The 25,718-nt window shown below is 36.5% G+C and overlaps 1 protein-coding gene across 1 annotated transcript in view; it reads right to left on the minus strand.

The window, feature by feature from the left end:
* Positions 1 to 22,031, minus strand: part of LOC134743984 (uncharacterized) — a 41,496-nt gene extending 19,465 nt beyond the window's left edge. Inside the window, exons 1-2 of the mRNA XM_063677616.1 lie at positions 21,880 to 22,031; positions 69 to 1,770 (exon numbers count right to left, since the gene is read on the minus strand). Coding sequence (XP_063533686.1) covers positions 69 to 1,770 — 1,702 coding nt within the window. The 5' untranslated portion in view covers positions 21,880 to 22,031. The remainder of the gene's footprint in view (positions 1 to 68; positions 1,771 to 21,879) is intronic.
* Between the last annotated feature and the right edge of the window lie 3,687 nt (positions 22,032 to 25,718).

Genomic DNA, 25,718 nt, shown 5'->3' on the forward strand with positions numbered 1-25,718 from the left:
TTAAATTCTGCTCTAAAGTAGATCCTATGAATCTACTGTTAGTGATCGTATAGTTCATTTTCATTAACTGTCGCTGGCAATCTCCGAGAAAGCGGAATCGTCAGCGGTTAAAATGCTGCCATATTTGTACAAGAATTCTAGCACAACACCGTTGGACCATCCAAATCCTTCCTGCACTGTATACTCGCCTCCTCCTCCAAATTTCCCTGGATTTTCCACGTCATATTTCTCAAACATTTGCTTACTTTCATTGAATCCCTGTAAACACGCGCGCACCCAGGTCTGAGCTACTTGGAAGGCCGTTCTCCTCGATTGCTGATTTCCTGAAGCCTCAAGTGCGTTAACAACGACACTGAGTAGAGGCGGCCACGCGTTGGGGAAGTCCCACTGTTGGCCACTTCGGATCAACGAAGTGGGAATACCTCCAGGGAAGTCCAGTCCATGTGACAACTTCAGATACTTTAAAACACGGGCTGATTTCTGCCTAACTCGGCTTTTCTCGACAGCTCCCATCCAGAGCGGAGACAGGTTACTAGGATAGAAGTACTTTCTAAACTTATTGTCAAGTATATCGTAGTCATACCAGATACCATCTTGCTCGTCCCATAAAGTTTGCTCGATTGAATTCCGTAATTGCCTGGCGCGGTAAGCATATTCAGCGGCTTTGACAAGGTTTCCTAGATACAATTGGAACGTCGCTACATTTTGAAGAGCATTTGCATATATAGAGTTCAAGTCCACTGGGATAATGTTTCTAGTGTGAATGTTTTGGAGGCTCCCCGTATTATCCCCTTTGTCGTCGATAAACCAACGGGAAGAGAAGTCCCACCCACTTTCGGCAGCGCTCTTGATATCGGTGTAAAATTCTTGCTGGCGAGCCGGATCACTACTTAAATTATGGGCAGCCTCATAATCTTCGTAGTAGGATTCTGGCCGTGGGCCTACACTCGGGGCAAAGTACCTAAGCAAAGTGTGAGACCGGCCGTTTTTCTGGAATGTCACCAAATTCGCCTGTCTCCAATATTCCAATTCCTTCTCCAGATGTCCAATATTGTCCATTAAGAATTGTATGTCTTTCGTTTCTCTATAGTATAGAGAGACCATGGCTGTGAGAAGAGGTGGCTGACTGCGCTCATTGTAGTATACTCGGCTTCCGTTCGGAACGTGACCCAACTTCGTCAACAGCTCAATAAGATTCTCGATCATTCCCCGAGCAGTATCCTGCATTCCACAAATGAGGAGACCTTCAATGATCCAATATGTGTCCCAGTAGTAAATCTCCGTGAATCTCCCGCCGGGTATGATAAATCCGTGCGGAATCGGAATGAGACTGTGGCGGTCTGGTTTCTCAAATACTACGGGCAAAACTTTTCTACCCAGAGTCGGCCAGATATCGTTGATATTTTTGGCAAACGTCCTGAGTTTTTCGTCGCGGATTCTAGTGAGGAAAGCGGGATTGTCAGAGTAATCCGGGGGAGTCCACTCCTCGAGTTCACCTCCGCTATTGAAATATTCATCAACGAACGCTTTAAGCTGATCTTTGGAGGGGTCGTTTGTTTCGTTTAAAAGCTTGTCGAATGCTGCGAGAATGGTGTCCGGGTCATCTTTCATCGGGAGGTCGACGAAAGTCTTGGAGTCTTCATAGACGCGTTTCATCATCACATGGTGGAGGAGGTCGCCTTGGCAGTACACTTTGCTGTCACAGCTTGGCGGCAGGTCCGCAGCAAGGGCTGTAGCGGCCGCGACCGCTATTAGGAGAACACGCAACATCTGTAAAAACAAAGTAAAACTGCATTAAAATACTTGAAAGTCTAGAAATCAATAAACGACCCGTGGCAGTTGGAGACTTAAAAAGAGTAATTATAATCGATTTTCTATGTTAATTAAGCATTAAATGTACGCAGTACTGTTAGTAGTTAGTGTTAGTAGGTACTGTTTGAATATGTTGGTTGGAAGTCTTAATGATTTAAACTTTGATTTAAATCACTAATTGGTCTCAAAGGTGTCTACTGAATTAATGTGCGTGCTGGCGCGTAACTCATTAAGTACGGATTAACTAAAATAACTCAGTTTATGGCCGCCTTGGTGGTTTGCGCTTGTTTAAAAGCGATTACAAAATCAAATGTGGGAAAATGACAACCTCAAATGGTTTACGGAATTAAAATGTAAGTACTAAGATAAAGTAATCACCATAATCGTTCCCTGATGTCACTCAATGACGTTAGAATGGAAGCGTAGGTATGCGTATGACTTAGTATTAAAAGTTCTGTTTATTTTATATAGATTATCAATCGTGTAAGTTCTCACAGATCCCAAGAAAATCATTTTTATGTAAAATCTTCTATCCCCTATTTTAAAGGGTTAAATTTACTATTAAAAATCCTGAAATACGTATCTGGAGGCATATTTTATACAATCTGCTTTTTACTGATTTCCACCCCCTTACGGGGTGATTCTGGGGTTAAAAACTATTCTATATCCTTCCCCGTAACAAAAGCTATCTATATACCAAATTTCAACTAAATCAGTTCAGCGGTTATTAATTCCCCATACAAGATTCCACCCCCTTTTCACCCCCTTAGGGGCTAAAAATTTCAAGTTATTGAATTTTTTCTGTTGTTTGTATACTAAGACATACATACCAAATTTCCCTAAAGGTTTTGATGAACATCAGTGAGTGAGTGAGTGATTAAGTGAGTGAGTGATGAAATCGGGGTTTTTTAAATATGAATAAAATCCAAAGTATAAGAGCTATGTAACTGAAAATTTTTATGCTTAGTAAGTCCACTAATGACACATATCCTGAGAATTTTGTTTATCTGATAATCCAAATCCAAGTTATGTGAGTTCAAAAAAACGACGAAGCGCTTCGAGAAAAGGTCTAGTGCCCTTGCGCTTCGCTTTGCTCATCTTGGCGCGGGCACTCCCGTGCCCCCAGATAATAAGTAAGTAAAGTATCACTCATTTTCTTATCCCCTAGGTCCAGTTACTTCGAATTACGTTCGCGATAAGAGCTGCGTTCAGGCGCTATGGGTACATAAAACAACTAACGACACTCGACAGTATTGCCATTTTTTAGGGTTAAAAACGGGACCCTATTACTAAGACTCCGCTGTCCGTCTGTCCGTCTGGCTGTCTGTCACCAGGCTGTATCTCATGAACCGTGATAGCTAGACAGTTGAAATTTTCACAGATGATGTATTTCTGTTGCCGCTATAACAACAATTACTAAAAAGTACGGAACCCTCGGTGCGCGAGTCCGACTCGCACTTGGCCGGTTTTTTATTATTATTTAAGAGTTTAGAGGGAAACCTCTATCATTTCCTCAGATTCGACGCCGCAGCAGAGTTGCGGGGGGAACAGTATTGTCAACGACGTGAAGTGAAGTATATAGAAGGGATAATAAAATACTACTTGCTTATTTACATATACGTTTCATATTAAACATACATATAAATTGCTTAATTAGATGTGTCTATACCTAGCTAGACTCTGTAATTTATCTGATTAGTTTAGCCTAAATTAGCTAAATTATACTCAAACTGTCAATAGTGTCAATAAACAGTGTAAGTAACTGTAAGTATACAATAGTCATTTGTTTTACAAGGGGGCAAAGTTGTTGTTTAACCGATCGTGCTAATATTGATACCCGAGCAAGCAAAAATTCCAAAATTAAACCACGAGCGTAGCTATTGCTTCGAAAAAATGGAATCTTGAGCGTTGCGAGGGTTTCAAGGTATGAAGGTTAAACAAATTTTGCCACCGAGTGAAACACAAACTTTTTCAACACACAAACACAAGGAAAGTACTAACTTTAAAATATCATACAAAATCAAAGCAAATCAATTCAAAATTAATGTTATAAAATATTTATCAATTAAAATCATCATTTAAAAGTCAATTCTAGCAGCCAACATAAGGAAACAACTCAACATTTGCATTCGATTACTTTGCCCCACATGTGGATAAAATGCAACTTTCTCATCAGTTTATTAACAATCAAGAGAGCCTTTTTACCAGCTGGTGTGGTGAAAAAAGGTAAACAAAATCGACCGTGACCCAAACACCTAAGTGATATCATTGATATGTTGTTAGCGTGCATTTTTTCCTTTTTTTGCCCGCCTTGACCTGTTTGCAGCTTTTTTTTTGTTTTTAGCCTAAATGCTAATGAACCCGTTCGGTCGTATTCGGAATTTAAATTTTGGCAGGTTTTTGTTAGTGCTAAAACTGGCTAGACTGATGGTATTTTTCTATAATGTAATAACCTCTCTGTTTTGTAAATTATACAAATATTGCCAATACACGAAATTTAACTTTAGTAAAAGATTACTTCTTTTAGTTTATGTTTTTCAAAACCTAAGTACTTATATATTATGCATGGAAATTCGTTAGCGCGTGACAAAATAGCTGAAAGTAATGAACCAAATTGTACATAATGTTGTTTCATTTAATTTTGGTTATCGGAACAATACCTATATAGTTTGTCAAAGGACTGTCTCATTTCAAACATTGACAGAGAGAATCATACTATCACCCAAAAGAAAAGAATGAGTAGTTTTTTTGTTCTTATTTACTGTCAATTTGGTTTGACCTTGACCTTGGTTTTTAAATGTGATTTAATATGTATGTCATATTCCAAGACTATTTTTAAAGTTACACGATTCTGTACCTAATACTGGTTGTAGACATAGAAGTTTTTAAATGTTTATATATATCTGGTGTATATGTATTGGAAATATAAAATGCACCAGTTTCGATATTTTGCGTAACCCTAACGCCGATGACCTTAATATGTTATCACGTCTATGTTATGAGGTTAAGTAATATTATGGCGATTAGTCTACCATGTAGATTAGTATAGTCTTATAAGTCTATAACTAGTACCTATAGTAGAGATAGTTAAATTAATTTTCCTTAGTTTGTGGCGTTTACTGTTAAATTAAAGCGGTATTCTAGAGCCAAGTTCCCTAAAACCGAAATTATTAAGGATTATATTATACTAGCTTTTGCCCGCGACTTCGTCTGCGCGGACTTCGTAACAGCAGCTAAAATAAGTTTAGCGCCTGGAAAAAATTTCATAGCAATCTAAATTTGAGCATATTATGCACACAAATTAGCAGGCACTTCGTTAATTATCTCAATTCCACCCCGCTTTTTACTTTCATAAGGGATGATTTTTGGGATAAAAACTATCCTATGTCCTTCTCAGGGACTTAACCTATCTCTATGCCAAATTTCATCTAAATCGGTTGAGCGGTTTAAGCGTGAAGAGGGAACACACAGACAGAAAGACAGACAGACAGACAGACAGACTTTCGCATTTATAATATTAGTATGGAGTATGGATATTTACTGTAGGTATTGTGCTTCATATGCTAGTTTTTATAAGCCGAAAAGGAAGTCTTTATTTTTAGCGTTAAAAAAGTCTGGTAGCTTTTAAGGAGCTGGTGCAAATGTTATTAATTATTTCATGACAACTTTTTTTATAATAATTCTCCGACCGCGCTAGATAATTCATGAAGGCCTACTTAGATAACAATAATGAAGCAGCCTCAATAAAGCAGCCGTGTAGCCCGAGTAAAGACCTCGCTCATTTACCAATGCCAGGGTCGCTTCATATCGTCCAGTATAAGTCTGACACCTGATAAGCAATACTAGCTAGGATTCCAAGGATCAAGTTATACTAGCTCATTCGAGCCGAGCCGCATGAGTTAATTAAGTGCCAGTGATTAGACGACAATTTGAATATTTTACCACCATAAATCGTTTAAGGTCGAATACGATGTTCCAGGTCGTTGTAACTTAACAGATTATGGTTTTAAAGATAATATTATTTTTTATACACAATAACGTCTTCATTCGTCTACTTTTTGATTGCAATTGTGTTTTTAGGGTTCCGTACCCATAGGGTAAAAACGGGACCCTATTACTAAGACTCCGCTGTCTGTCTGTCTGTCCGTCTGTCACCAGGCTGTATCTCATGAACCATGATAGCTAGACAGTTGAAATTTTCACAGATGATGTATTTCTATTGCCGCTATAACAACAAATACTAAAAACAGAATAAAAAAAATATTTAAGTGGGGATCCCATACACCAAACGAGATTTTGCCGTTTTTTGCGTAATGGTACGGAACCCTTAGTGCGCGAGTCCGACTTTTTTACAGCGGTTTTTCTACAGCGTGCCGTCCACGGCTTCAATTGCAGGGTTCGAGTCTACTCGCAATACTGAGCTACTTTTATTACGGCACTTGTTTTTTTGTTGTTGTTGTTGTTGAATGTTGTCTCTCCCATAGGAAAACATCGACATCTGATCTCTCCAAAATGTGTGAAACAGCCAATATTACCGCGATACCGGGGTGGTTCCCATAACAAGAGTAGCTCAGTTCAGTTTAGCGAGTAGAACCGAACCCTGCATTTAAAGCCCCATAATGGAAGGCACATTGTATAGGGTATAGGTATTTTCTTTTTCTCGTATACTTTATGGTGCACAATAAAGTTTTTTACTTTCCTGTTACTTGTTTTTGGACGCCGTTTAGTAAAATCATGTAAAATATAGTGAAACTGTACATATATAAACTGACCACCACTGTAATTCTAATACCTATATTTACAAATAAACCACTTACTTATTTACTTACTTACTTACTCCTACTTCAAGGTCTTAAATTCTTTAAACAATGGAATCAATAAAATTATAGACGATGACGTAAGGCTCAATTGAGGCTCTACCACTCTAAAGAAATGAGTTGATCCGGCTTTCGTGTGTTTGCCTTCAAGCATTTACAAAAGCAATGAAAATTTGACACTTAAAAAAAATACATACAAATTAATCAGTATTCATTGCTCTTGAGTGTAAAGTTAAGTGCTGCCATAACATTAAGAATTTCTTCGTTAGTTAAGTAGACTTAATTTGCAAGTTTATTTCATTCACGAAAACTACACCCACCCCATGTACTTACGAGTTAAAAAAAATTTCCCCTTACTAGCTCGGAAAGTTGTCGTTTATCTTTCAATACAAGCGGGGAAAAACGCGTTTTATCCACTAGTGGGGAAAGTAATTTGACCTTGGATGGAGCGTGTTTAAGTAGCTTGACAGATAACAAAACGTAAAACGCTCATGATAATGGTGCGTTCGATATTAATTGTCATTAAATAAATGGTTTGAGAATCTAATAAAAAATACTAAATTTAGCTTTATTTAATGATTTTATGTCATAAACCTTAAAATTCCATAAGAAACGATTGTTTTTTAATAATGATGTTAAATATAATTCTGAACGCACAAGTTGAGTCGATGCAATTTCAAAACGCAGCATTGACATTTCATACGTCAGAAATGTCAACATTGTCAACACCATTTTTACTTAAAAACTTCTCACTTAAAAATACAGAATTTCCAGTTTTTTTGTTGTAATATCGTAAAAAATGAGTGATTCCAGTGATGACGATGATCTAACGCCTGTGGATGTTGCACTTTCCTCGCTATAGTGAGGTGAAAAGTTTTGTGTTACACACGGGTGCAAATGTATTTTACTTCTCGTGTGTTTAAACACTCGCTACGCTCAGGATTCTATTATAGAACCACTCGCTTCGCTCGTGGTTCAACTATAGTATCCTTTCGCTTGTTCGTGTTTCAATTCCACACTCGCGGGTAAAATACAATTTTGCACCCTTGTATAACAAATAACTATAGTTGTTTGGGTGACCGAGAGGCACTTTAGGCACTGTACAATGTCTATTTTAATACAAATCGTTTACGCTCTCGCTAACGAGTAACGAGTTGGTCATCTCATGGTAAGCGCATTATTCTGACGTTTTGGCGACATTTTATAATATCATTTATCAGTACTTTTTACACTTAGAAATAAATGACATAAGGTAACCAAAAAATGTGCATTTTGATATAAAAATGAAAATATCTTAGGTATAGTTTCTATTACTTTACTTCAGGGGCCCGTTTCTCAAAAGCTTGTAATACAAGCGGATGTCACTTTTTGACAGCTTTTGTTAAAAAGGGACTTCGTACAACAAGCTACAAGCTTTTGAGAAACGGGCCCCAGGGCTATACTATAACAAATATAGTATAGGTACTACCACTATTGGGTAGTGACAGACAAACAGAATAATAATATAGTGTATCAGATGGTTAAGAGAGACTTTTTACACGCGCTGGTTTTTCCGTTTGGTTTTGCGTAAAAAACCACGGCCAGACCCACTCGAGCGCAACCGATTGTGTTTTGGATCCGATTGCTTGTCGTTTTTCAGATTATGGGAGCATAATAAAATACCATAGGACGTTTTATCGGATTTGATTTACCCCATCACATTTTCCCCAATATCTTATACAGCTAAATATACAGTAGCGGCAAAATATATATCATATTGCTATTTTACTGCAAGCATTCATTCAAAGATTCGTGAAATTCGACTTTATATCATAATAAACAATGATTGTATCATCTTTTCTTGATGGACTTGAGGGCGGTGTTGCCCGTAGCCAATGTCACGTAAAAGGGTAGGAACAAAATAAATACTCTTAGAGCACGACGCTGTTCGGTGGTTGTTGTAGTTGTCTCGTAAAACCGATAGCTGGATTTTACGAGAAGCACGTCGACTACCGGTCGTTGACTCCAAAATGGTGGTTAAACACGCTTTGAGTTTAATTCTCCATTCACTGCACACTACCACATTAGATTATTGTATAATAAAGCTATCGATATTACACTTTAAACAATATTAATGAGCAAAAAACAAAGGAATTAATCACGAGGCTACTATCAAGATGGCGTTCGAACCGGAAGTCCGATTGTATCATCATCACGACCATATGCTTATACCTATATGATACCTATGTATACTTACGTCCCACTGTGATGGGAGTATGTGTGTCACTCCCACAGCACGTGGCAACTGGCAACAGGCAGCCACGAGCACAATGCGGATTGGGGACTTTACACATACCAATTAATGTAAGTTACAAATATTGAATTACTTATTTGAAAACACTCAAAAGCGAATCTTACTGTATTTTTAAGTGAGAAGTTTTTAAGTAAAAATGGTGTTGACAATGTTGACATTTCTGACGTATGAAATGTCAATGCTGCGTTTTGAAATTGCATCGACTCAACTTGTGCGTTCAGAATTATATTTAACATCATTATTAAAAAACAATCGTTTCTTATGGAATTTTAAGGTTTATGACATAAAATCATTAAATAAAGCTAAATTTAGTATTTTTTATTAGATTCTCAAACCATTTATTTAATGACAATTAATATCGAACGCACCATTATCATGAGCGTTTTACGTTTTGTTATCTGTCAAGCTACTTAAACACGCTCCATCCAAGGTCAAATTACTTTCCCCACTAGTGGATAAAACGCGTTTTTCCCCGCTTGTATTGAAAGATAAACGACAACTTTCCGAGCTAGTAAGGGGAAATTTTTTTTAACTCGTAAGTACATGGGGTGGGTGTAGTTTTCGTGAATGAAATAAACTTGCAAATTACCAACAATAAAACCTAGATGGATCGATGTTTCGCTCTCGTTAGCCTCTGGTTTAAAAATTAAATCGAATCATTACTTTACAACTTAACACCCACCGGGCTACCGCGAAACCTTGGGCAAACTATTTTTTTTTAATGTACCCTATAGGTTGATCGAATTGTCGTTTTATACTTCCCTATATTGTAAATTTGATCGAAATAGCTGAAGCCGTTTTTGAAAAATAACCAAAAAAATTATGCAAATGTATCTGAAAACATTTGATAGATTATTTGCCGCACTGCAGCATCTTGTTCCTAGTCATAATCAATTGATTATATAAGTTTCTAAAACACTTTTTAAGTAATAGAAACCTTTTTAGTGTTACGTAAAAATGTTAGTGTCGAGTTTTTATCGACGTGAAGTTTATTCTAAGTCTTTTAAATCTAGAAAGCATTCAGTTAATTCTAGCATCTTTTAGTGAAATACAGTTTTTAGTTATGGCGGCGGAATTCACAAAACAAAAATAAAAGTGGTAAAAGTGCCACGATCTGCAAAAAGAAAATAATAGCTCTCTTAAGTAACAATTTACAGGCCTCATCTCATAGTAACAGGTTGTGTTTATTACAAATGATTCCTTAACTGTATATTAGTTGGCTTGTAACGGCATCATACGTAAAAAAATATATATTTATTTACATACACACAACCATCAATTACAGGAAATCCTAATTCGACAGTATGGAAATTTACACAAAAATAGGTATTAACTTACAGGTTACAGTAGCACAATACGTATAGCGTAGCCCTTGTGAATTCGTTCAGAGAACAAGAGAACAAATCTAACTCGATATTGCGCGCGTAAATGGGGCCTGGCGAAGGAGTTACGTTCGAGCACAGAATAACTAATAGTACTTACTACCGTACAGAAAATTCACTCTTTCACAAAAGTCAGATTTAGGTATAAAATTATATATTATGCTACAATATTGTTCACAATTATTAAAATTAAATATATTTATGAACAGTTCATAAATATATTTAATTTTAATAAGTCAACCCTCGTAACATTAAACGACTAAGCGTCATTCGCTTCATATATGTACAACAATGGTATCATAAGCACCTATTGTATTATTATTAAATTGCTTTTCTATTACGTCCCTTACGTGGAAACGGAGAGAATTTTATACGTAAAATAAGTAAAAGTCATAAATTTGATTAGTATTACATAATCGTTTGTCTTGATTTGGTAAGAAAGGGGCAAACGATAAATTAAGTAATTGAGGCTTATAAAATGAATTTTAAAATAAGAGCGGGTAACGTATCCTATCACACGGAAATCCGGAGCTGACTAATTCCAGCCGATTTCTAAGCAAATATGCTTACCTATATAAAGTACTATTACTATTTGTCAAGAAATGTAAATAAGCCGATTGTTGTTCCCTTTAGAACTACTCGACACGCATAATTCGCCCGTGCAAACAAAGAAACATATTCCATTGATAGTGATAATCTGATAATGCTCTCGAGATAACTGTCAAGTACCTATTGAAGGCCTGATGTTATTCACAAGAAACAGTGAATGATGGAATCCATAAACAACTTCATATCGGCGATCGTATCGCTATCGCGCTACCTCTCTAGATTGCATATATTTAGAAATTAAACAGATGCCACCGTGATAGTGGTCTGAAATGGGGGTTAAAGTATATAACATCCGCAAATAGACAATAAACCTGAGGGCTTGGTCACTTTTTAGGGTTCCGTAGTCAACTAGGAACCCTTATAGTTTCGCCATGTCCGTCCGAGGCTTTGCTCCGTGAATTCCGTGATCGTTAGCGTTAGTGCTAGAAAGCTGCAATTTGGCATGGATATATAAATCAAAAAATTCAACAGACGTACAATAAAATCTAAAAAAACTTTGTTTTAGGGTACCTCCCCTACACGTGAAGTGGGGGTGAAATTTTTTTTTCGCTTCAACCCTATAGTGTTTGCTATAGTTGGATAGGTCTTTCAAAACGAATAGGGGTCTTCAACAAAAAAAATTGATAGAGTACATATATTTAATTTTCGGAAATAATGGCTCCGAAAAAAAATGTGTCCCCCCTTCCCTCTAACTTTTGAACCATGTTTCCAAAAAATATGAAAGAAATCGACATTAAATGAAACTATAGCGACATGATTAGTTTAGCCGTTTTTAAGTTATCGCAAACAGTCTCCCCTTCATAGTAAAAAAAAGGTACAGCCACAGTTACGAGTATATAAACGTTATTACGACATTAAATGGATTTTTTAAATGTAATTTGGCATTATTCATGATGTAAATAAAGTAACATGAAACATTAAAATTGCTTATTTTACTCATTCATTTGTTATTTATATTTAATTTCTCTAAAAGAGTTTATTGACTGAATGAGTAATGCCGTTGACTATTGGCAGTTTTAGAACGAAATAGTAAAAAATTAAAAAAGAAAAGAGTTTGAGTTTATGTAATCCAGACCTGAGGTGCTAAACGATTTTTAGTGTTGCATTCCATTTTAACCTAGAGAACCATCATTCCTATAACATCTTGTTATATTGAACAAATAATTACGGCTGTCTGATCTATATCGTCATCAAAATCGTAGCAATTATTTGTAAAATCTGTACTTTAATTGTATCAGTTTGCTGAGATAACTATATGTATCATGTTATCATCAACTCGCAAACCTGCAATTATTGTATTGTAGTGTATAATAAATAAGATTATCCCACTGCAGGAATTAAATAATTGATATCTGATGTGAATATCAGATCAAGCAAGGATTTAAATTTAGATATTTAGAGCTTCCTAACCACTTCCGTTGCGCATCAAAACACGAATACAGCACTCTAAAAAGGAACAGTAAAGTCGACTAATTTTAATGCAAAGGCACATTTTTGAGGAAAACTGCACTGCCTATGAAGCAAGCAGTTTACTTATTGTATAACACAACTCACAAGTGCATTAGGCGTAAGCGTAAGCACATAATAAGCAAAGATAGATTCCGTAATAGTCTAAAGAAAAATACAGTCTAAGGAAAAAACGCCTCGAAAATCAAGAATATTTTATTCTCGATCAGATGGCGCCACTACCTTTAGCCTACTCTCGTATAGATGGCGTTGACGGTTTCGTTTGTTATTTAACAATTTTAACGCATACCAGTGAAATAACATGGGTCAAAATCATATAAAAATAATTAATATAATAAATGCTAATAAAAAAAATATTTATCCGTATATTAATACATTTTTGATATTTTTGTTTTTAGTTTTAATCGTGTGTCGATAGATGGCAGTGAATTTACTGTGGTTACAAAATGTACTATGACAGTAGTACCGCTCTATCCTATTATATCCTCTTTGGTAATAGCATTGCGTAAGTATAGCATAGAGACCGGCCCTATAACTAGTTAAGTTACTACCTGAAATATTAAGGTGTTTATTTATGATACAATACTCAACTAAACCTACCCAGATACTTTTTGCGGAGGTAATCTCATCAAATTTCTTGAAATTTTGTAAACAACGTACGTATGCGCCTCCGCCGTAGAACTAATTAATCTACGTTACTACAATACGAAATCAAATTCCGTATCCCGTTTATTTAAATGTACCTATATATGTTAATTGTATTTTTGTCATTTTCGAAACTAAATAAACTTTTATAACTAGTGGCAATAATTACTAATATATAATAAAAACAACTTAGATTTATTAAATGTACTTTTAGGTACGTGAAGGCCATAAGGAAAATATTTTTTTCTCAAAATTTCCGGTTAATCCCCTTATATACCTTTAAGCAGAGCCGCTAGAAATTATTATATTTTGAAGATAAATGTAACCATTACTATCAATCAGATGACAGTCGCCATCAGATACATCGGAGCGGCCAAGGTGCTCAAAAATATCTGAACACGCACTCTAACGCCTTAACAATAGAGGCGTGTTCAGATAGTTGTGAGTTGTGAGCACCTTGGCCGCTCCGATATATCTAAAGGCGACTGTAGACTGTAGTAGGTGGAGTAGTGGTAGAAGAGTGGAATAGCCCAAGATGCCTACTTGCAGAGAAAAAAATAATAATTTTGAGTAAGTACTTTATAGGTGGAAGCTTCTTAATAATCAGATAGGTAAGCATATTAAATAAAACTATAAACCATACAGTCGCCATCAGATATGTATATTATATCGGAGCGGCCAAGGTGCTCACAAATATCTGAACACGCCTCTTCTATTGTCAAGGCCTTAGAGTGCGTGTTCAGATATTTTTGAGCACCTCGGCCGCTTTGATATATCTGACGGCGAATGACCTACCTAGTTCGTTTCACTTAAAAGCTGTTAGGGTTGAAAAACCCGGAAAAATTTCGATTTTTTTCTAAAAGCCATGTTTTTTTAAGTTTTATTCGGAAAAAAACAATGTCACTTAGTGTCTATATTTTTCCGATAAAAACTGAAAAATATGGAAAAAAAAAACTAAAATTTCAAAACGTCCTAAAAAAAATTATTTGATTTTTTTCGAGAATTTTTAACCCTAAAAGCAATAGACTACCGACATTAGTTCCTTTACCGTACCCATACTCGTAAACCAATCACTATTTTATCAACGTACCTCTTTATATTATTTATTTACACTTAAACTTTAGTGCACAATAAAAATCAGTACCTCTACGGTAGAAGTATCTACAAGATCATTACCATTCAACCATCGTCATGTCATGTGGTCATGTAATTGAGAAAAAAGTTTCCTAGAAGAGAGGGAGCAGCATTGACACAACAAACAGGGTTTGATTTTAATATCATAATCATATTCATTTATTCCGTCATTTTGATCGGTCTTAGAAGCAGTTATGGTAAGTTTGGCTGATTAACAAATTAATTTCTTTTATAAAACAGGCAGGTATCTTGGTATTTCGCGCTAAGTAGCAGAAAATACTCAAATATTTTACCAAAAGTGTTTGTCTCGAAAATTCCGAAAGTACCTACCGGGATTCATATTTTGAAGTCCCGGTACTTTGCTTGCATCAAAATACTTGAAAATTCCGGTTTTTTCGGTTCTGGTATTTCCCGGGAGAAAATCGTACAACAGTCCAAGCCGAAAAACTCACCTGATATTAGCTCTACTACATTATTTTTAATTCTGAATATATTTGTGAGATTATGAAAGAAAATACTGACATATTATATTAGGTACTGTTTTGACGAAACCTAAGGTGGATGAGCTTTCTGTAATGTGACGAAGCTTGCGCTGTGGATTTCATGGCATGCAATTTTTCTTTGGTTGCCGCGAAATTAATACTGTCTGTTTGCCTGTTACATCTTCACGCTTAAACCGCTGAACCAATTTAGATGAAATTCGGTATGGAGATAGTTTGAGGCCCGGGGAAGGACAGTGATGGTTTTTCAGACGATTTCGCGGGCAGAAGCTAGTTTTCCTTAATTACGGTTTAGTTGGCGACGCATACAAAATTGCCATTAGATGTGCATTGTTTTCGCTTCGCACTCCGTCATGACCGTCATGTAATAAACGCGTAGTGAATTGACATTTGCTTACTTTCCTAACTAGTCTTGCTTGACCTTCGGCGATTTGTACTAATCAAACACAGGAGAGTTAGTAAAAAAAACTTGGCCTATCAGTATCGCTAAAATAAACAATTTTAAGTGCCGCTTTTTTAAAGAATGGTAAATTTAAGTATTTGTTTTGTATAAATATTCTGCTCAGTCTATATTTTTTGTGATAAAAAATTGCGTTGCTATCTCTAACCTAAACCGGTGTAGGCTCTTGTGATTAATTATCACAAGAGCGTAAACCGGTTTAAGTTAGAGTTAGCAACGCAATTCTTTGTCACAAAAAATATAGACTTATGACGTAATAACACTTCCACTGCGTGTGCTATGAAAATTTTTGCAGGCTTTTCTTGGTCTAACTCTAGCAATTTCGTGATATTTTTTTAAACATGGCACATAAAAGTGCATAATTTATCGATCTAAAAAGTCGACATATAGCATCCTTAGCAAAGCACAAAACTTATGACACTGTACGTAAATGAGAAATAACAAACATATATATGTATCTCTTTTCCACACATTATCTAATTCGTAAGGAAGTAAAGGACGGGTATACATGTTTGAAAGCATTTTTGCCCGGCTTCTATGCTTGTTATTATTCTGAGGTGTTGCTAACCCGCAATTTTTCAACCGCCATTTGCTACTGACAAGATTTGCTTGACCAAGTATAATTGAGGCTTGTATTATGAATGAGGGGGTGGTCAGCATTATGTACCTCCATTCGGCGGCTAGCCTACAAAGCACTCGGCAACAGAGTGCTTCCACGAGTTCCACGGAACTCAATTGATCTGTATACATACTTAATATTAATAGTCTAGCAATATTAATTGCCCAGTCACGAATAATAGATTAACTGCTTCAAGACGTTAGGTAATTGTACTCGGTTACAAATAAACTAATTCATTAGCAGACCCAAGGCCACGGGATCAGCAGTCGTTGACAAAGCCTTTAGCAGGATAGTCGTCAGGAAATGCTTTTTCATTTCTCATGCTCTGAAAGAGGGTCATTGTTGTTCTAAAAGGTGCGCAGAAAATGATACGTGTCTGCACTAGAGCATTTTACGTTCGAAGTACGATATTTTTAATTTTTTTACGATAAGCAATTGAAATTTGAGTTTAAATGGATTTGTTATACAATTTCCATTGTGATACTTGACTCTCCATTCCATAAATAACGATACTTTTGCCTGAAATTTTAATTGAAAGTTCCCTCAATAAATACTATAAAAATGTATTATTCGTCATGTTTTTGAAAAAACACATGCATTTTACTTTCCTCGTATTCGAAATGAAAAGTAGAGTATTTAACTCGGGTGAAAGGCATCATTTCTGCCTCGGACTATTGGCGCTCTCACTGCGTTCGAGCGCCAAGACACCTCGGCAGAAATGAGTGCCTTTCATCCCTTGGTTAACAATCTACTATTTTCGTCTCTCACGCTCTGAAAGTGGGTCGTTGTTGTTTTAAAAAGTGTGCAGAAAATAATACGTTTCTGCTCTTGAGCACTGTATACTTTCTAAGTACGTTTTTAGGGTTCCGTACCTCGGAAGGAAAATACGGAACCCTTATAGGATCACTTTGTTGTCCGTCCGTCTGTCTGTCTGTCAAAAACCTTCTTCTCAGGAACGCGTGGAGGTATCAAGCTGGAATTTATATCAAACACTCAGGTCTACTGTCCCTAGGAGCTGTGAAAAAGCTTCTAACCCAACGCAATCAAAAGATACAACCGTTTATGCCGTAAATTTCCGCAAATTTTCGGCACTCGCAAGGGAATCAAAACCTACAAGGTACCTCCCGTGAACTCAGAATCTTGAAATTTGGTACGAAGCAATGTCTTATAGCACAGATAAAGGAAAATTTGCGAAAACGGTAAATTTTTAGTTACATCATTATAATAAAAATATTTTTAATAATTTTAAACTTACTACCCCTTTCCTCATGAACGCATAGCGGTATTAAATTGAAATTCATAAAAAAAAATATGACTCGATTGTCGTGATGGGTGAACTTTTACTTATATACCTACAGGTTTGTACGGAACCCTCGGTGCGCGAGTCCGACTCGCACTTGACCGGGTTTTTTTCTTTTTTTATACGATAAGCAATTAAAATTTTGGTTTTAAATGGATTTGTTGTATAATTAACTCCCAATTTCTATCTAAATTGTTAATTGAAAATACGGGTTCAAGAAATACTACTGAAGTTGATACTTAGCCGTGTTTTCTTTAAATGCACATGTATTTTACTTTCTTCGTATTCGAAATGAAAAGTAGTGTTTAAATCCGGTGAAAGGTTTCATCCCTTGGTTAACAATCTACTATTGTCTTTTTTTTAACTCCATTGTTTGCATCGTTCTAAATTACGAAATATCCGTGGCCCGACATGCAATTCAAACTTTTCACAGCTCATCTTTCCCAAGGTATTATTCAGAGCCCACTGTGTCCCACTGCTGGGCAAAGGCCTCCCCCCTCTTTTTCCACTCGTCTCTGTTTAATGCTATATCTGGCCTGCCTGCCAGCCTGTCAAGAAGGAGTCCAAGTTAAAGTAGGTATATTCGTATTCTGTGTAAAATAAGACAAACAGCCCAAAAATGCAAATATACCTCCAAAAGTTATATGAAAAGAGTGCGTAACAACACACATTTATTTATTCAACTGTTAGCGGAAATCTTTGTTAATTTTGTAAAATGTAAATTAACTGAATAGTTACAATACTCTTATTGTTAATTTTGGCAAAATGTAAATTAACTAAATAGTAACATTACTCTTGCCATCTGTTGCCGAATGGTAAAAACAATTTAAAAAACCGGTCAAGTGTGAGTTCGTTTAACTCGCGTACCGAGGGTTCCGTACAAACTTTCAATTTTCTCATGTAAAACACGAAAGACTTTTAACCAGAAGTATACTAAGCGTAATTGTGTACAGCGCCATCTATCGGCAAATTGGTTAACTAATTTGCGCGACCTTATGTTGGTTTTTCGGGGATAATTCCTTATCATGTGAACCGATTTCCACAATTTTTGTTTTATTTAAAAGAAGGTGTTTTTAGTGTAATCTCATAGACATTTTAAGATTTTTAAGTATAACATACACCCAGCAAATGGACTTAAATTGCAAATTAAACTAAATTAAAAAAGGTTTTATGATAATAAAAAAAAAAGTTTTCAAGATAGAGGTGTGATTATATTTTTCCTGTAATGATAATGTTATTTGTAGATCATAGGCACTGGCACGAGGAATGAAAAGGCAAAGTTGAACTTGACAATGAATTTTTCATTAGATTTTGGGATACAGTCGCGTGAAACCGATCGCGTCTAGCAGCGGACTGCCGCCGGCGCATAACAACATGCACATTACTTGCATAAGATATGTCATACCATTTTGAACCTTAAGTATTAGACATTAACATCTAAATTAATATGACAAAGTTTCCTTAAAATAAAACTTAACTAGTTACCTACATAATATATGTATAAGTACTTGTATAGTGAGCGCATCGCTAACATTATTATTATGTAAAAAAAATATAATTTTTCGTTGGTAAACTTCGCAGATAAGGGGGGGGGGTGGTATTTTCTTTCATAAGTATTTTTTTTATTTCTATGAAAAACAAATAAGAAATTGTTTTGTTGTGTTCAATTCGAGCTCTTTCAAATGATACCCCACTCGACCTAGTAACTAGACTTTAAAATTTTGCCTCCTCTTTATATTGGGCAGTTTTCATAATTTATAAAAATAAAATAAAAAAATTACACTTCCAATGTGTTAAGATTAGCGCTGTTCATAACTATTCCAAATTTCAAATCGATAACTTCAGTAGTTCTCGAGATAATATCTTGATATCTTGTTAGCAATGTGACAGACAGACGGACAGAGTCGCACCAAAAGGGTTCCTTTTGTACCTTTTTGGTACGGAATCCTAATTACAAAAATACTTAATTTAAATAGATACCTACATAACTTATTGAGCTTGCTTAAAGAAAAGTGATGACTGTTTGAATTAACGTGTTTAAATATGTCTAAGATCCATCTTTTCAAATAAGACCTCCGATTAAACAAAACCATATTCATATTGGTCCGTTTGGGAGCTACGATGCCCACACAGACGCTATTATCTGACCCCATGTCAACTTAATCATAATAGTATTTATTTCATGAACAAACTTATACAAATGGAATTGAATGGAATGGAATGAAATGGAAATGAATGAAGTTATAGGTAGTAAAGTAAAACAAAATTAAATTTAAAACAACACCCCTCTCTGCATCTGAGTTAAAAATGAATTCGGTTAACACTCGTCGACTTCACCTTGGCAATAGAAATAATACAAGTTCTAAATCTAAAGCGAGGTTTAGACTAGCAAGAACTTGCATGCAATTTTCATTACATTTATTCATATTATATACGTAAGTATTATTATCCAGGTAGGTAGGTAGTCTTTTATAATTATAAATCTCTTAAGAAACATTAATAGAAGACGGATGGATCAAGCAATAGGGATGATGACACGTTGAATTTTATAACCAAATCTAGTAAAATAGATAGCAAATGAGCAATTTATCGCAATAATGTGGATATTAAAATTATATATGGACATTATAAAAAAAATAGGTCTAGGACAGGAAAAGTTTCAAAATTTAAGGTTTTTTTTAACTTCCAAAAAGGAATAAAGATTGTATTGCAACTATATTATGCATAAACGCAATACATCACCGACAAAATCGCAATTTTACTTATTTTCCATATTTTAAGATGGTCTCTCAGTGACCTTGACGTCACGTTTACTTATCGTTTTGTTAGGAGCGTTTCGCGAGTGAAGTACGACTGTCGGACTTTGACTATCATTTCTGACTTTTGTATTGCTTTCATGGAATGGGTCCCATAATATAGACATTTGATCCCAAAAACAAACCTGATCGATTGATACCATTAACTAATAAAAAATTGTCATCTATATTGTAAATCTTATCCGTATTTGTTGTAAAAACGATTATGACACAAATATCTTCGTGATTATCTTACCGAAATTGATTGCGACCACAAGACCATAGACTACAAAAAGCGTTGTCGAAACAATTAGTTTGAGAATCCTAAACGTTGCGGTTGCCTATAAGTACTATAGGCAACCGCAACGTTATAATAGCACCACTAACGTATCTACCTAGGCAGATAATTAGTTTATCGACAACATAAAGCATTATATATGTGTCTCTCGTTATGTCGAAAAACTAGGACCTTCAACACACATTTATAAGTACAATACATAATAAAAAAAAAAAAAAACAAAACTTAAAACTAATTATTACTAATTAAACCTAGACAAGCTAAAACTAAAACAATACAAATTTAAAACTAAATATAAAAATTCTCCCTTAAGTCCCCCGCTTCCGGGAAACTCCCCAAAATGCTGGCGGCATTCCCCCTCTGAATCGCCAGGCCCAGCCTCTGCGCAAAGAAGGAGCCCGCCCTATGGTCGCCTGAGACGCCTACTAGTCGAACCGACACCTCTTTAACAAACTTTTTAGTGTCGGTTGACCACGGACCCAACGTTTCCACCGCAAGCGCCGCAAAATCGTATTCGTTTGTTAAGAACGCATACTTGCGGCGCTTCAGTGTCTGTGCCTGGTCCGCGGCCGTCCCAGGCTTCCGAGCAGACCCCTCCACGTGGGACGGGGCCAGCGTGTCGACGCAGGTAGCGTCCCACGCCAAGGGGCGACCCAGGCTCCATGGCACGAGAGTGCAGCCGTCAGGTCTCTTGCCGTCAGCCGCCGAGAGGCCCGACGGCTCCAATGTCGCGGGAAGACCGGCGGTGCTGAGGGCGCGGCGGATTAAATCATTCAGGGTAGAATGCCTGTAGAAACGACCAGCGCTCATCCTGCAGTGCAGGCCATGCCGTCCTAGAGTGTCCACCGGTTGGGCGCAGCGACTGCACGCATGGGCCTCACAAATTTTCATGCCCAGACGAAGGCAAACCGCGATTTGCAGAGCCCCGATTGGTTTTCCGACATAGCAAAGAGTCTAGCTCGGTCTAGTTTAAGATTTTAATATTTAAAAAAAAAAACATTTATTTCGGACCACAGAAATTCATAACAGGTTAGTCGAACATGTACATGCAGGAACTTAAAACTATGTTAGATACAATTAATTATTACTGTTATGTTTTAATTGTAATATCTTTAATTGTACTTTATCGTTTTATAAAGTTGACATGTAACTAATTTGATTGTTTCTATTTTACATAACATAATATTGCTTTGTCGAGATACGCGTTTTGTAAAATTATACCGAATAAAACCAGATATCATTAAGTCAGATGTAAAAAAAAATATTACTTAACTTACTACTCTTACTAGTTACTAGATATCTACGTTACATACGTAACTAGGGAATAAAAACATGAATCGTCATAAAATCAAAATTTTTGGTCATTTTGTAAATCAGGTCGATATTTGTTTAGGGAACGTTTTTAGACCTTATAGTTTAAATAAAAACCGGTCAAGTGCGAGTTCGTTTAACTCGCGCACCTAGGGTTCCGTACAAACTTTCAATTTTCTCATGTAAATAGAATCACGAGACTTTTGACAAGAAGTATACTAAGCGTAAAATTGTATACAGCGCCATCTATCGGCAAATTGGCTAACTAATTTGTGCGTCCTGTATGTATGATGGTTTTTCAAGGATAATTATCCTTATCATGTGAACTGATTTCAACAATTTTTGTTTTATTTGAAAAAAGGTGTTTCCAAGGTACACTATTCTAAAAAATAAATACACACACTAATTATAATAAATAAACAAATAAAACGACTTACCTTGCACTAATTCCGCAAAATGTTAAAAAATACAAGCACTATCTTATCGATCTTAAAGTCGTTATCATTCGATATTTGACTCGACTCGACACACGCGCGCTCGCGCCGCCCCTGTCTTCTCAACTGACTTGGCTGTAGACTCGCTGTAGCGGCGTAGACGCATCCTTTTATATTAGACGCGAAGATAAAAAGCTGACGTGAGCTTCAGCCTGAAACTCCCACTTGTAGTGACACTTCAGTGGTTGATGCGTGTAGGTACCTACAGTGGTATTCAGAAACAGTACCTATTTAGTTTGAAAAAATAATTGTTATTCAGACTTTTCTGAAAAATACAGATGGTACTCTAATAGGGGATATGACTGCAATGTTCTGCCACCAGAGTGCAGCACTAGCCTTTAGTAAACCATAGAGTAACGTACATACATACTGTACCTAAAACAGGTTTTTGACAAGTTTTCAAATGTATGCCCAAAAAAGTTATAGAGGGAAATGCTTGGAACACAATTTTTGACTTCGTAGCTTTGTTTGGACTAGTTAGGAGATGAACAATTGAACATATCAAAAGTCCCCAGCCGTAACCCTGGTGCTGGGGGGGGAGCGGGGTTTGAAGGTTTGATTTTTTGGTTTTTCTATGATATCTCGGAAACTATGCGTCTGAGTGACATGGCCACTTATACAAAATGAAAAGTGATTTAATTTGTTACAAGTTTTATTTAGTCAAGTTTTTGATATCTTGTATAGTTTGTGAGATATCCGCTCTTGAAGGTTTATTTAGGGCTCTCATTTTTATCTTGATTGTCTACATCAGTGAAGCTGCTAGGCCGGGTTTGGTATCGTTTTCGTATAAATCGGGGGTGCTGAATTCATTTATGGTATCAACATTGACACCATTCCTAAGTAAAAACAAAATTTAAAAAAATGTTTTTTTTTAACTTATCTTCACGCTTAAACCGCTGAACCGATTTTGTTGAAATTGTGTGAAAGAAGGAGTAACCAAGGTGTTTCCGTAATATTTTTGGTTCTGATCTGATGATGGAAACCATGAGGAATTGAGGGAACTACTCAAATTTTAAAGGCACGTGTATAGTGATTTCGGTGTTTTCTAGAGTAAGCATTTCCTTCCGGAAACCGCCAGTTTGATGAAACTGTATTTGTTGTAGTTGCAACTGTAGCCTTACCACGAGTTTGACATTACATAATCATTATTCGCTAACGTCTTTGTAACTTACTTTTTATACATCTCGCATGCCAGTACGAGCGAGAGGCATAGAAAGTAAGTTACGCACACGATAGCGAATATATCAATGTCATACTCGTGGTAAGGCTTTAGGCTACTGATGATGAAGACCACGGCCAAATGTGCTAGGGGGTTGAGGGGGCGGTGAGTTGATGGGTCGGGGACTGAGGGATTGGCAGTTAAGGGAACGGGGTTTAGGATTAGGAGTTAAGGGGTGTGGGGTTGAGGGGTCGGGAATGGCGGTTGAAGGGTTGTGGTTCAGGGTCGAGGGGTTCATTAATCAGGGATTGATGTGCTGTGAGGTTGAGTGATCGGGGGTTGAGGGATTGGGTCAGTGGCGGGGCGGGGATGGGTTTAGTGTAGTGACAGGAATGATTTCCCAGACGGACTCGAGGGAAATCCTGATTATTTATTATTAGCTAAACATGATTATGTTTTTCATTCATGACAAAAATGGAAAAATAAAAACTTTTTACAAAAAAAATGAAAGCCGATTTCAAAAAGGATGAAATAAAATATTATCCTTTTTAAGTATATGCGTTACCGATATGTTTGAAGTCGGTGCCAATTAAGCCAAATAATAACAATACCGGTCAAAAATAATCAGCTTTATGTCTATAAAACCCATTACAAATTACAACTGTAGATACTAATATTAAAATTTAAGGCCTCGATTGCACCCTCTGCTGGGGGTCCCGGCCGTGCGCACTGCGCACGGTGTCGCGCATCGCGCAGGAACTCGCCGATACTCCGCGCACTGACGATGCTCAATGCGCTCCTAACGGCCGCACGTTTGCGTCTGGCTGGACTGGATGGGCATGTGCGTGAATGTTTTGTGAGAAGATGGATGATAGGCTAGCTATTTAAGTAGTACCTGTATGTGATATTTTTTTGATTCTTAACCTGTTTCCATATTATCTAGTTTCTTATGTTTTGTTTTATGTATTCTTGGTTTGTTACTTGTTAAATTTTAGTTTCTCAGTGTATTGGTATAAACTGTAATTACGTGTAAATAAATGTGTCAATCAACAAAAAAAAGTGAAAGTAATTCTGTCTTTCTTTGTCACCTTTTTAAGGCTATACAACTAAACCGATTTAGGTGAAATTTGGCACGAAATTAATAATTAAAAAGTTTTTGCCTTGTAGATGGACCTTGAATTGTTTTATATTTTGAAATGAAGTTCTCTTTTTATGGGACGGGAAATAACTCGGTCGGTAAAATTAGTAATAATTGGTCTTTAAAAAATACAACGGCAAATAAAAATTTAATGTAGGTATTGGATTTATACTAATGTACCGACAAACATGGTACGGACTACGCCAAGAAGGCGCCGTGTGTTCTTTGGTAGCTGCAGAAAGTATGTTCATTTCCGGCATGTAAGGCAATCCAAACGTATACATACTTATATAGGCGCATCCTTATCGAATCATACCAAAATCATGGCATGCTTTAAAATTTGGCTTGGCACCGACTTCAAACATATCACGTGAATCATTCAAAACTTTCAAACATATCAGTTGGTAACGCACTAACGCATATATTTCTTAAAAAAGGATAATATTTTATTTCATTGCTTTTTGAAGTCAGTTTTTTTTTTTTTTTTGTAAAAAGTTTTTATTATATCCCAGATACATAGGTACTTCCTAAAGGGGCCCAATGACTATCAGTCCGACGGACGATATCGGCCTCTCAGTTGTTCGGAACTGCGAAATTTTTGTTCAAGCTCACAGGCCGATGTTGTCCGGCGGACTGATAGTTAATAGTGGGCCCCTTAAAAGATTGGCCTGTTGACTTTCTAATTATCAGGATATATGTAAAAATTTGGACTAAAATTACTGTCTGGGATATAACACTTCCACCAGAGCTGTGCGAGGATGCGTAGCGAGGAATGTAATTGTTAAGAGTCCTCAGCAAGCTCGGTTCTCCATACAAACGTAGTTACGCTCTCATTTTATAACGACTGGCTAGATTGCTCTGAAACTTTGTATTTACAATAGGATAAGGTATATATATGCCTGTAACTTACCAAAAATACAACGAATTAAAGTTATTCATACAAAACTTGTTTTTGCTCTATTTCGTTTGTTTTATAAATAAGCTGGAGCTATATAAACTAATTAAAGGCATAGATATACCTCATGTCATTGTATGTGTAAGGTTTCATTGCAATGCAACACGTAGTTTTAAAATGAGAACGAAACTCCGTTTATATGGGAAGGTTAAATTCGGCCGAGCTTGCTGCGGACTCACCCGAACCAATAGAATATTGTCCACTAGAGCTGCGCTGAGCGGAGATTGTCTCGCTACGCATCCTCGCATATCTGTGGTGGAAACGCAGCCTTACGTAATTTCCAATGGGATACACAAGGTACCAACTACCAACCTGAGGTTACCAACTTTAACGGAGTTTTAATCATTTCCTATCGACTATGAAAACCCAAAAGCGTTTGTTTGGCTGTTTGTGCATTCTTCTTAACTAGGTTTGTGCATTCTTCTTAACTATAAATAGGTAGAGTAAGACCAAGATAAGTCTGCAACGATTTTGATAGCAGACACAGTGCAAGTGTTATTTTAAACGCCAAACTTCTATGAAATTATGAC

Source organism: Cydia strobilella, chromosome 9 (assembly GCF_947568885.1).
Source record: "Cydia strobilella chromosome 9, ilCydStro3.1, whole genome shotgun sequence".
NCBI lineage: Eukaryota > Metazoa > Arthropoda > Insecta > Lepidoptera > Tortricidae > Cydia > Cydia strobilella.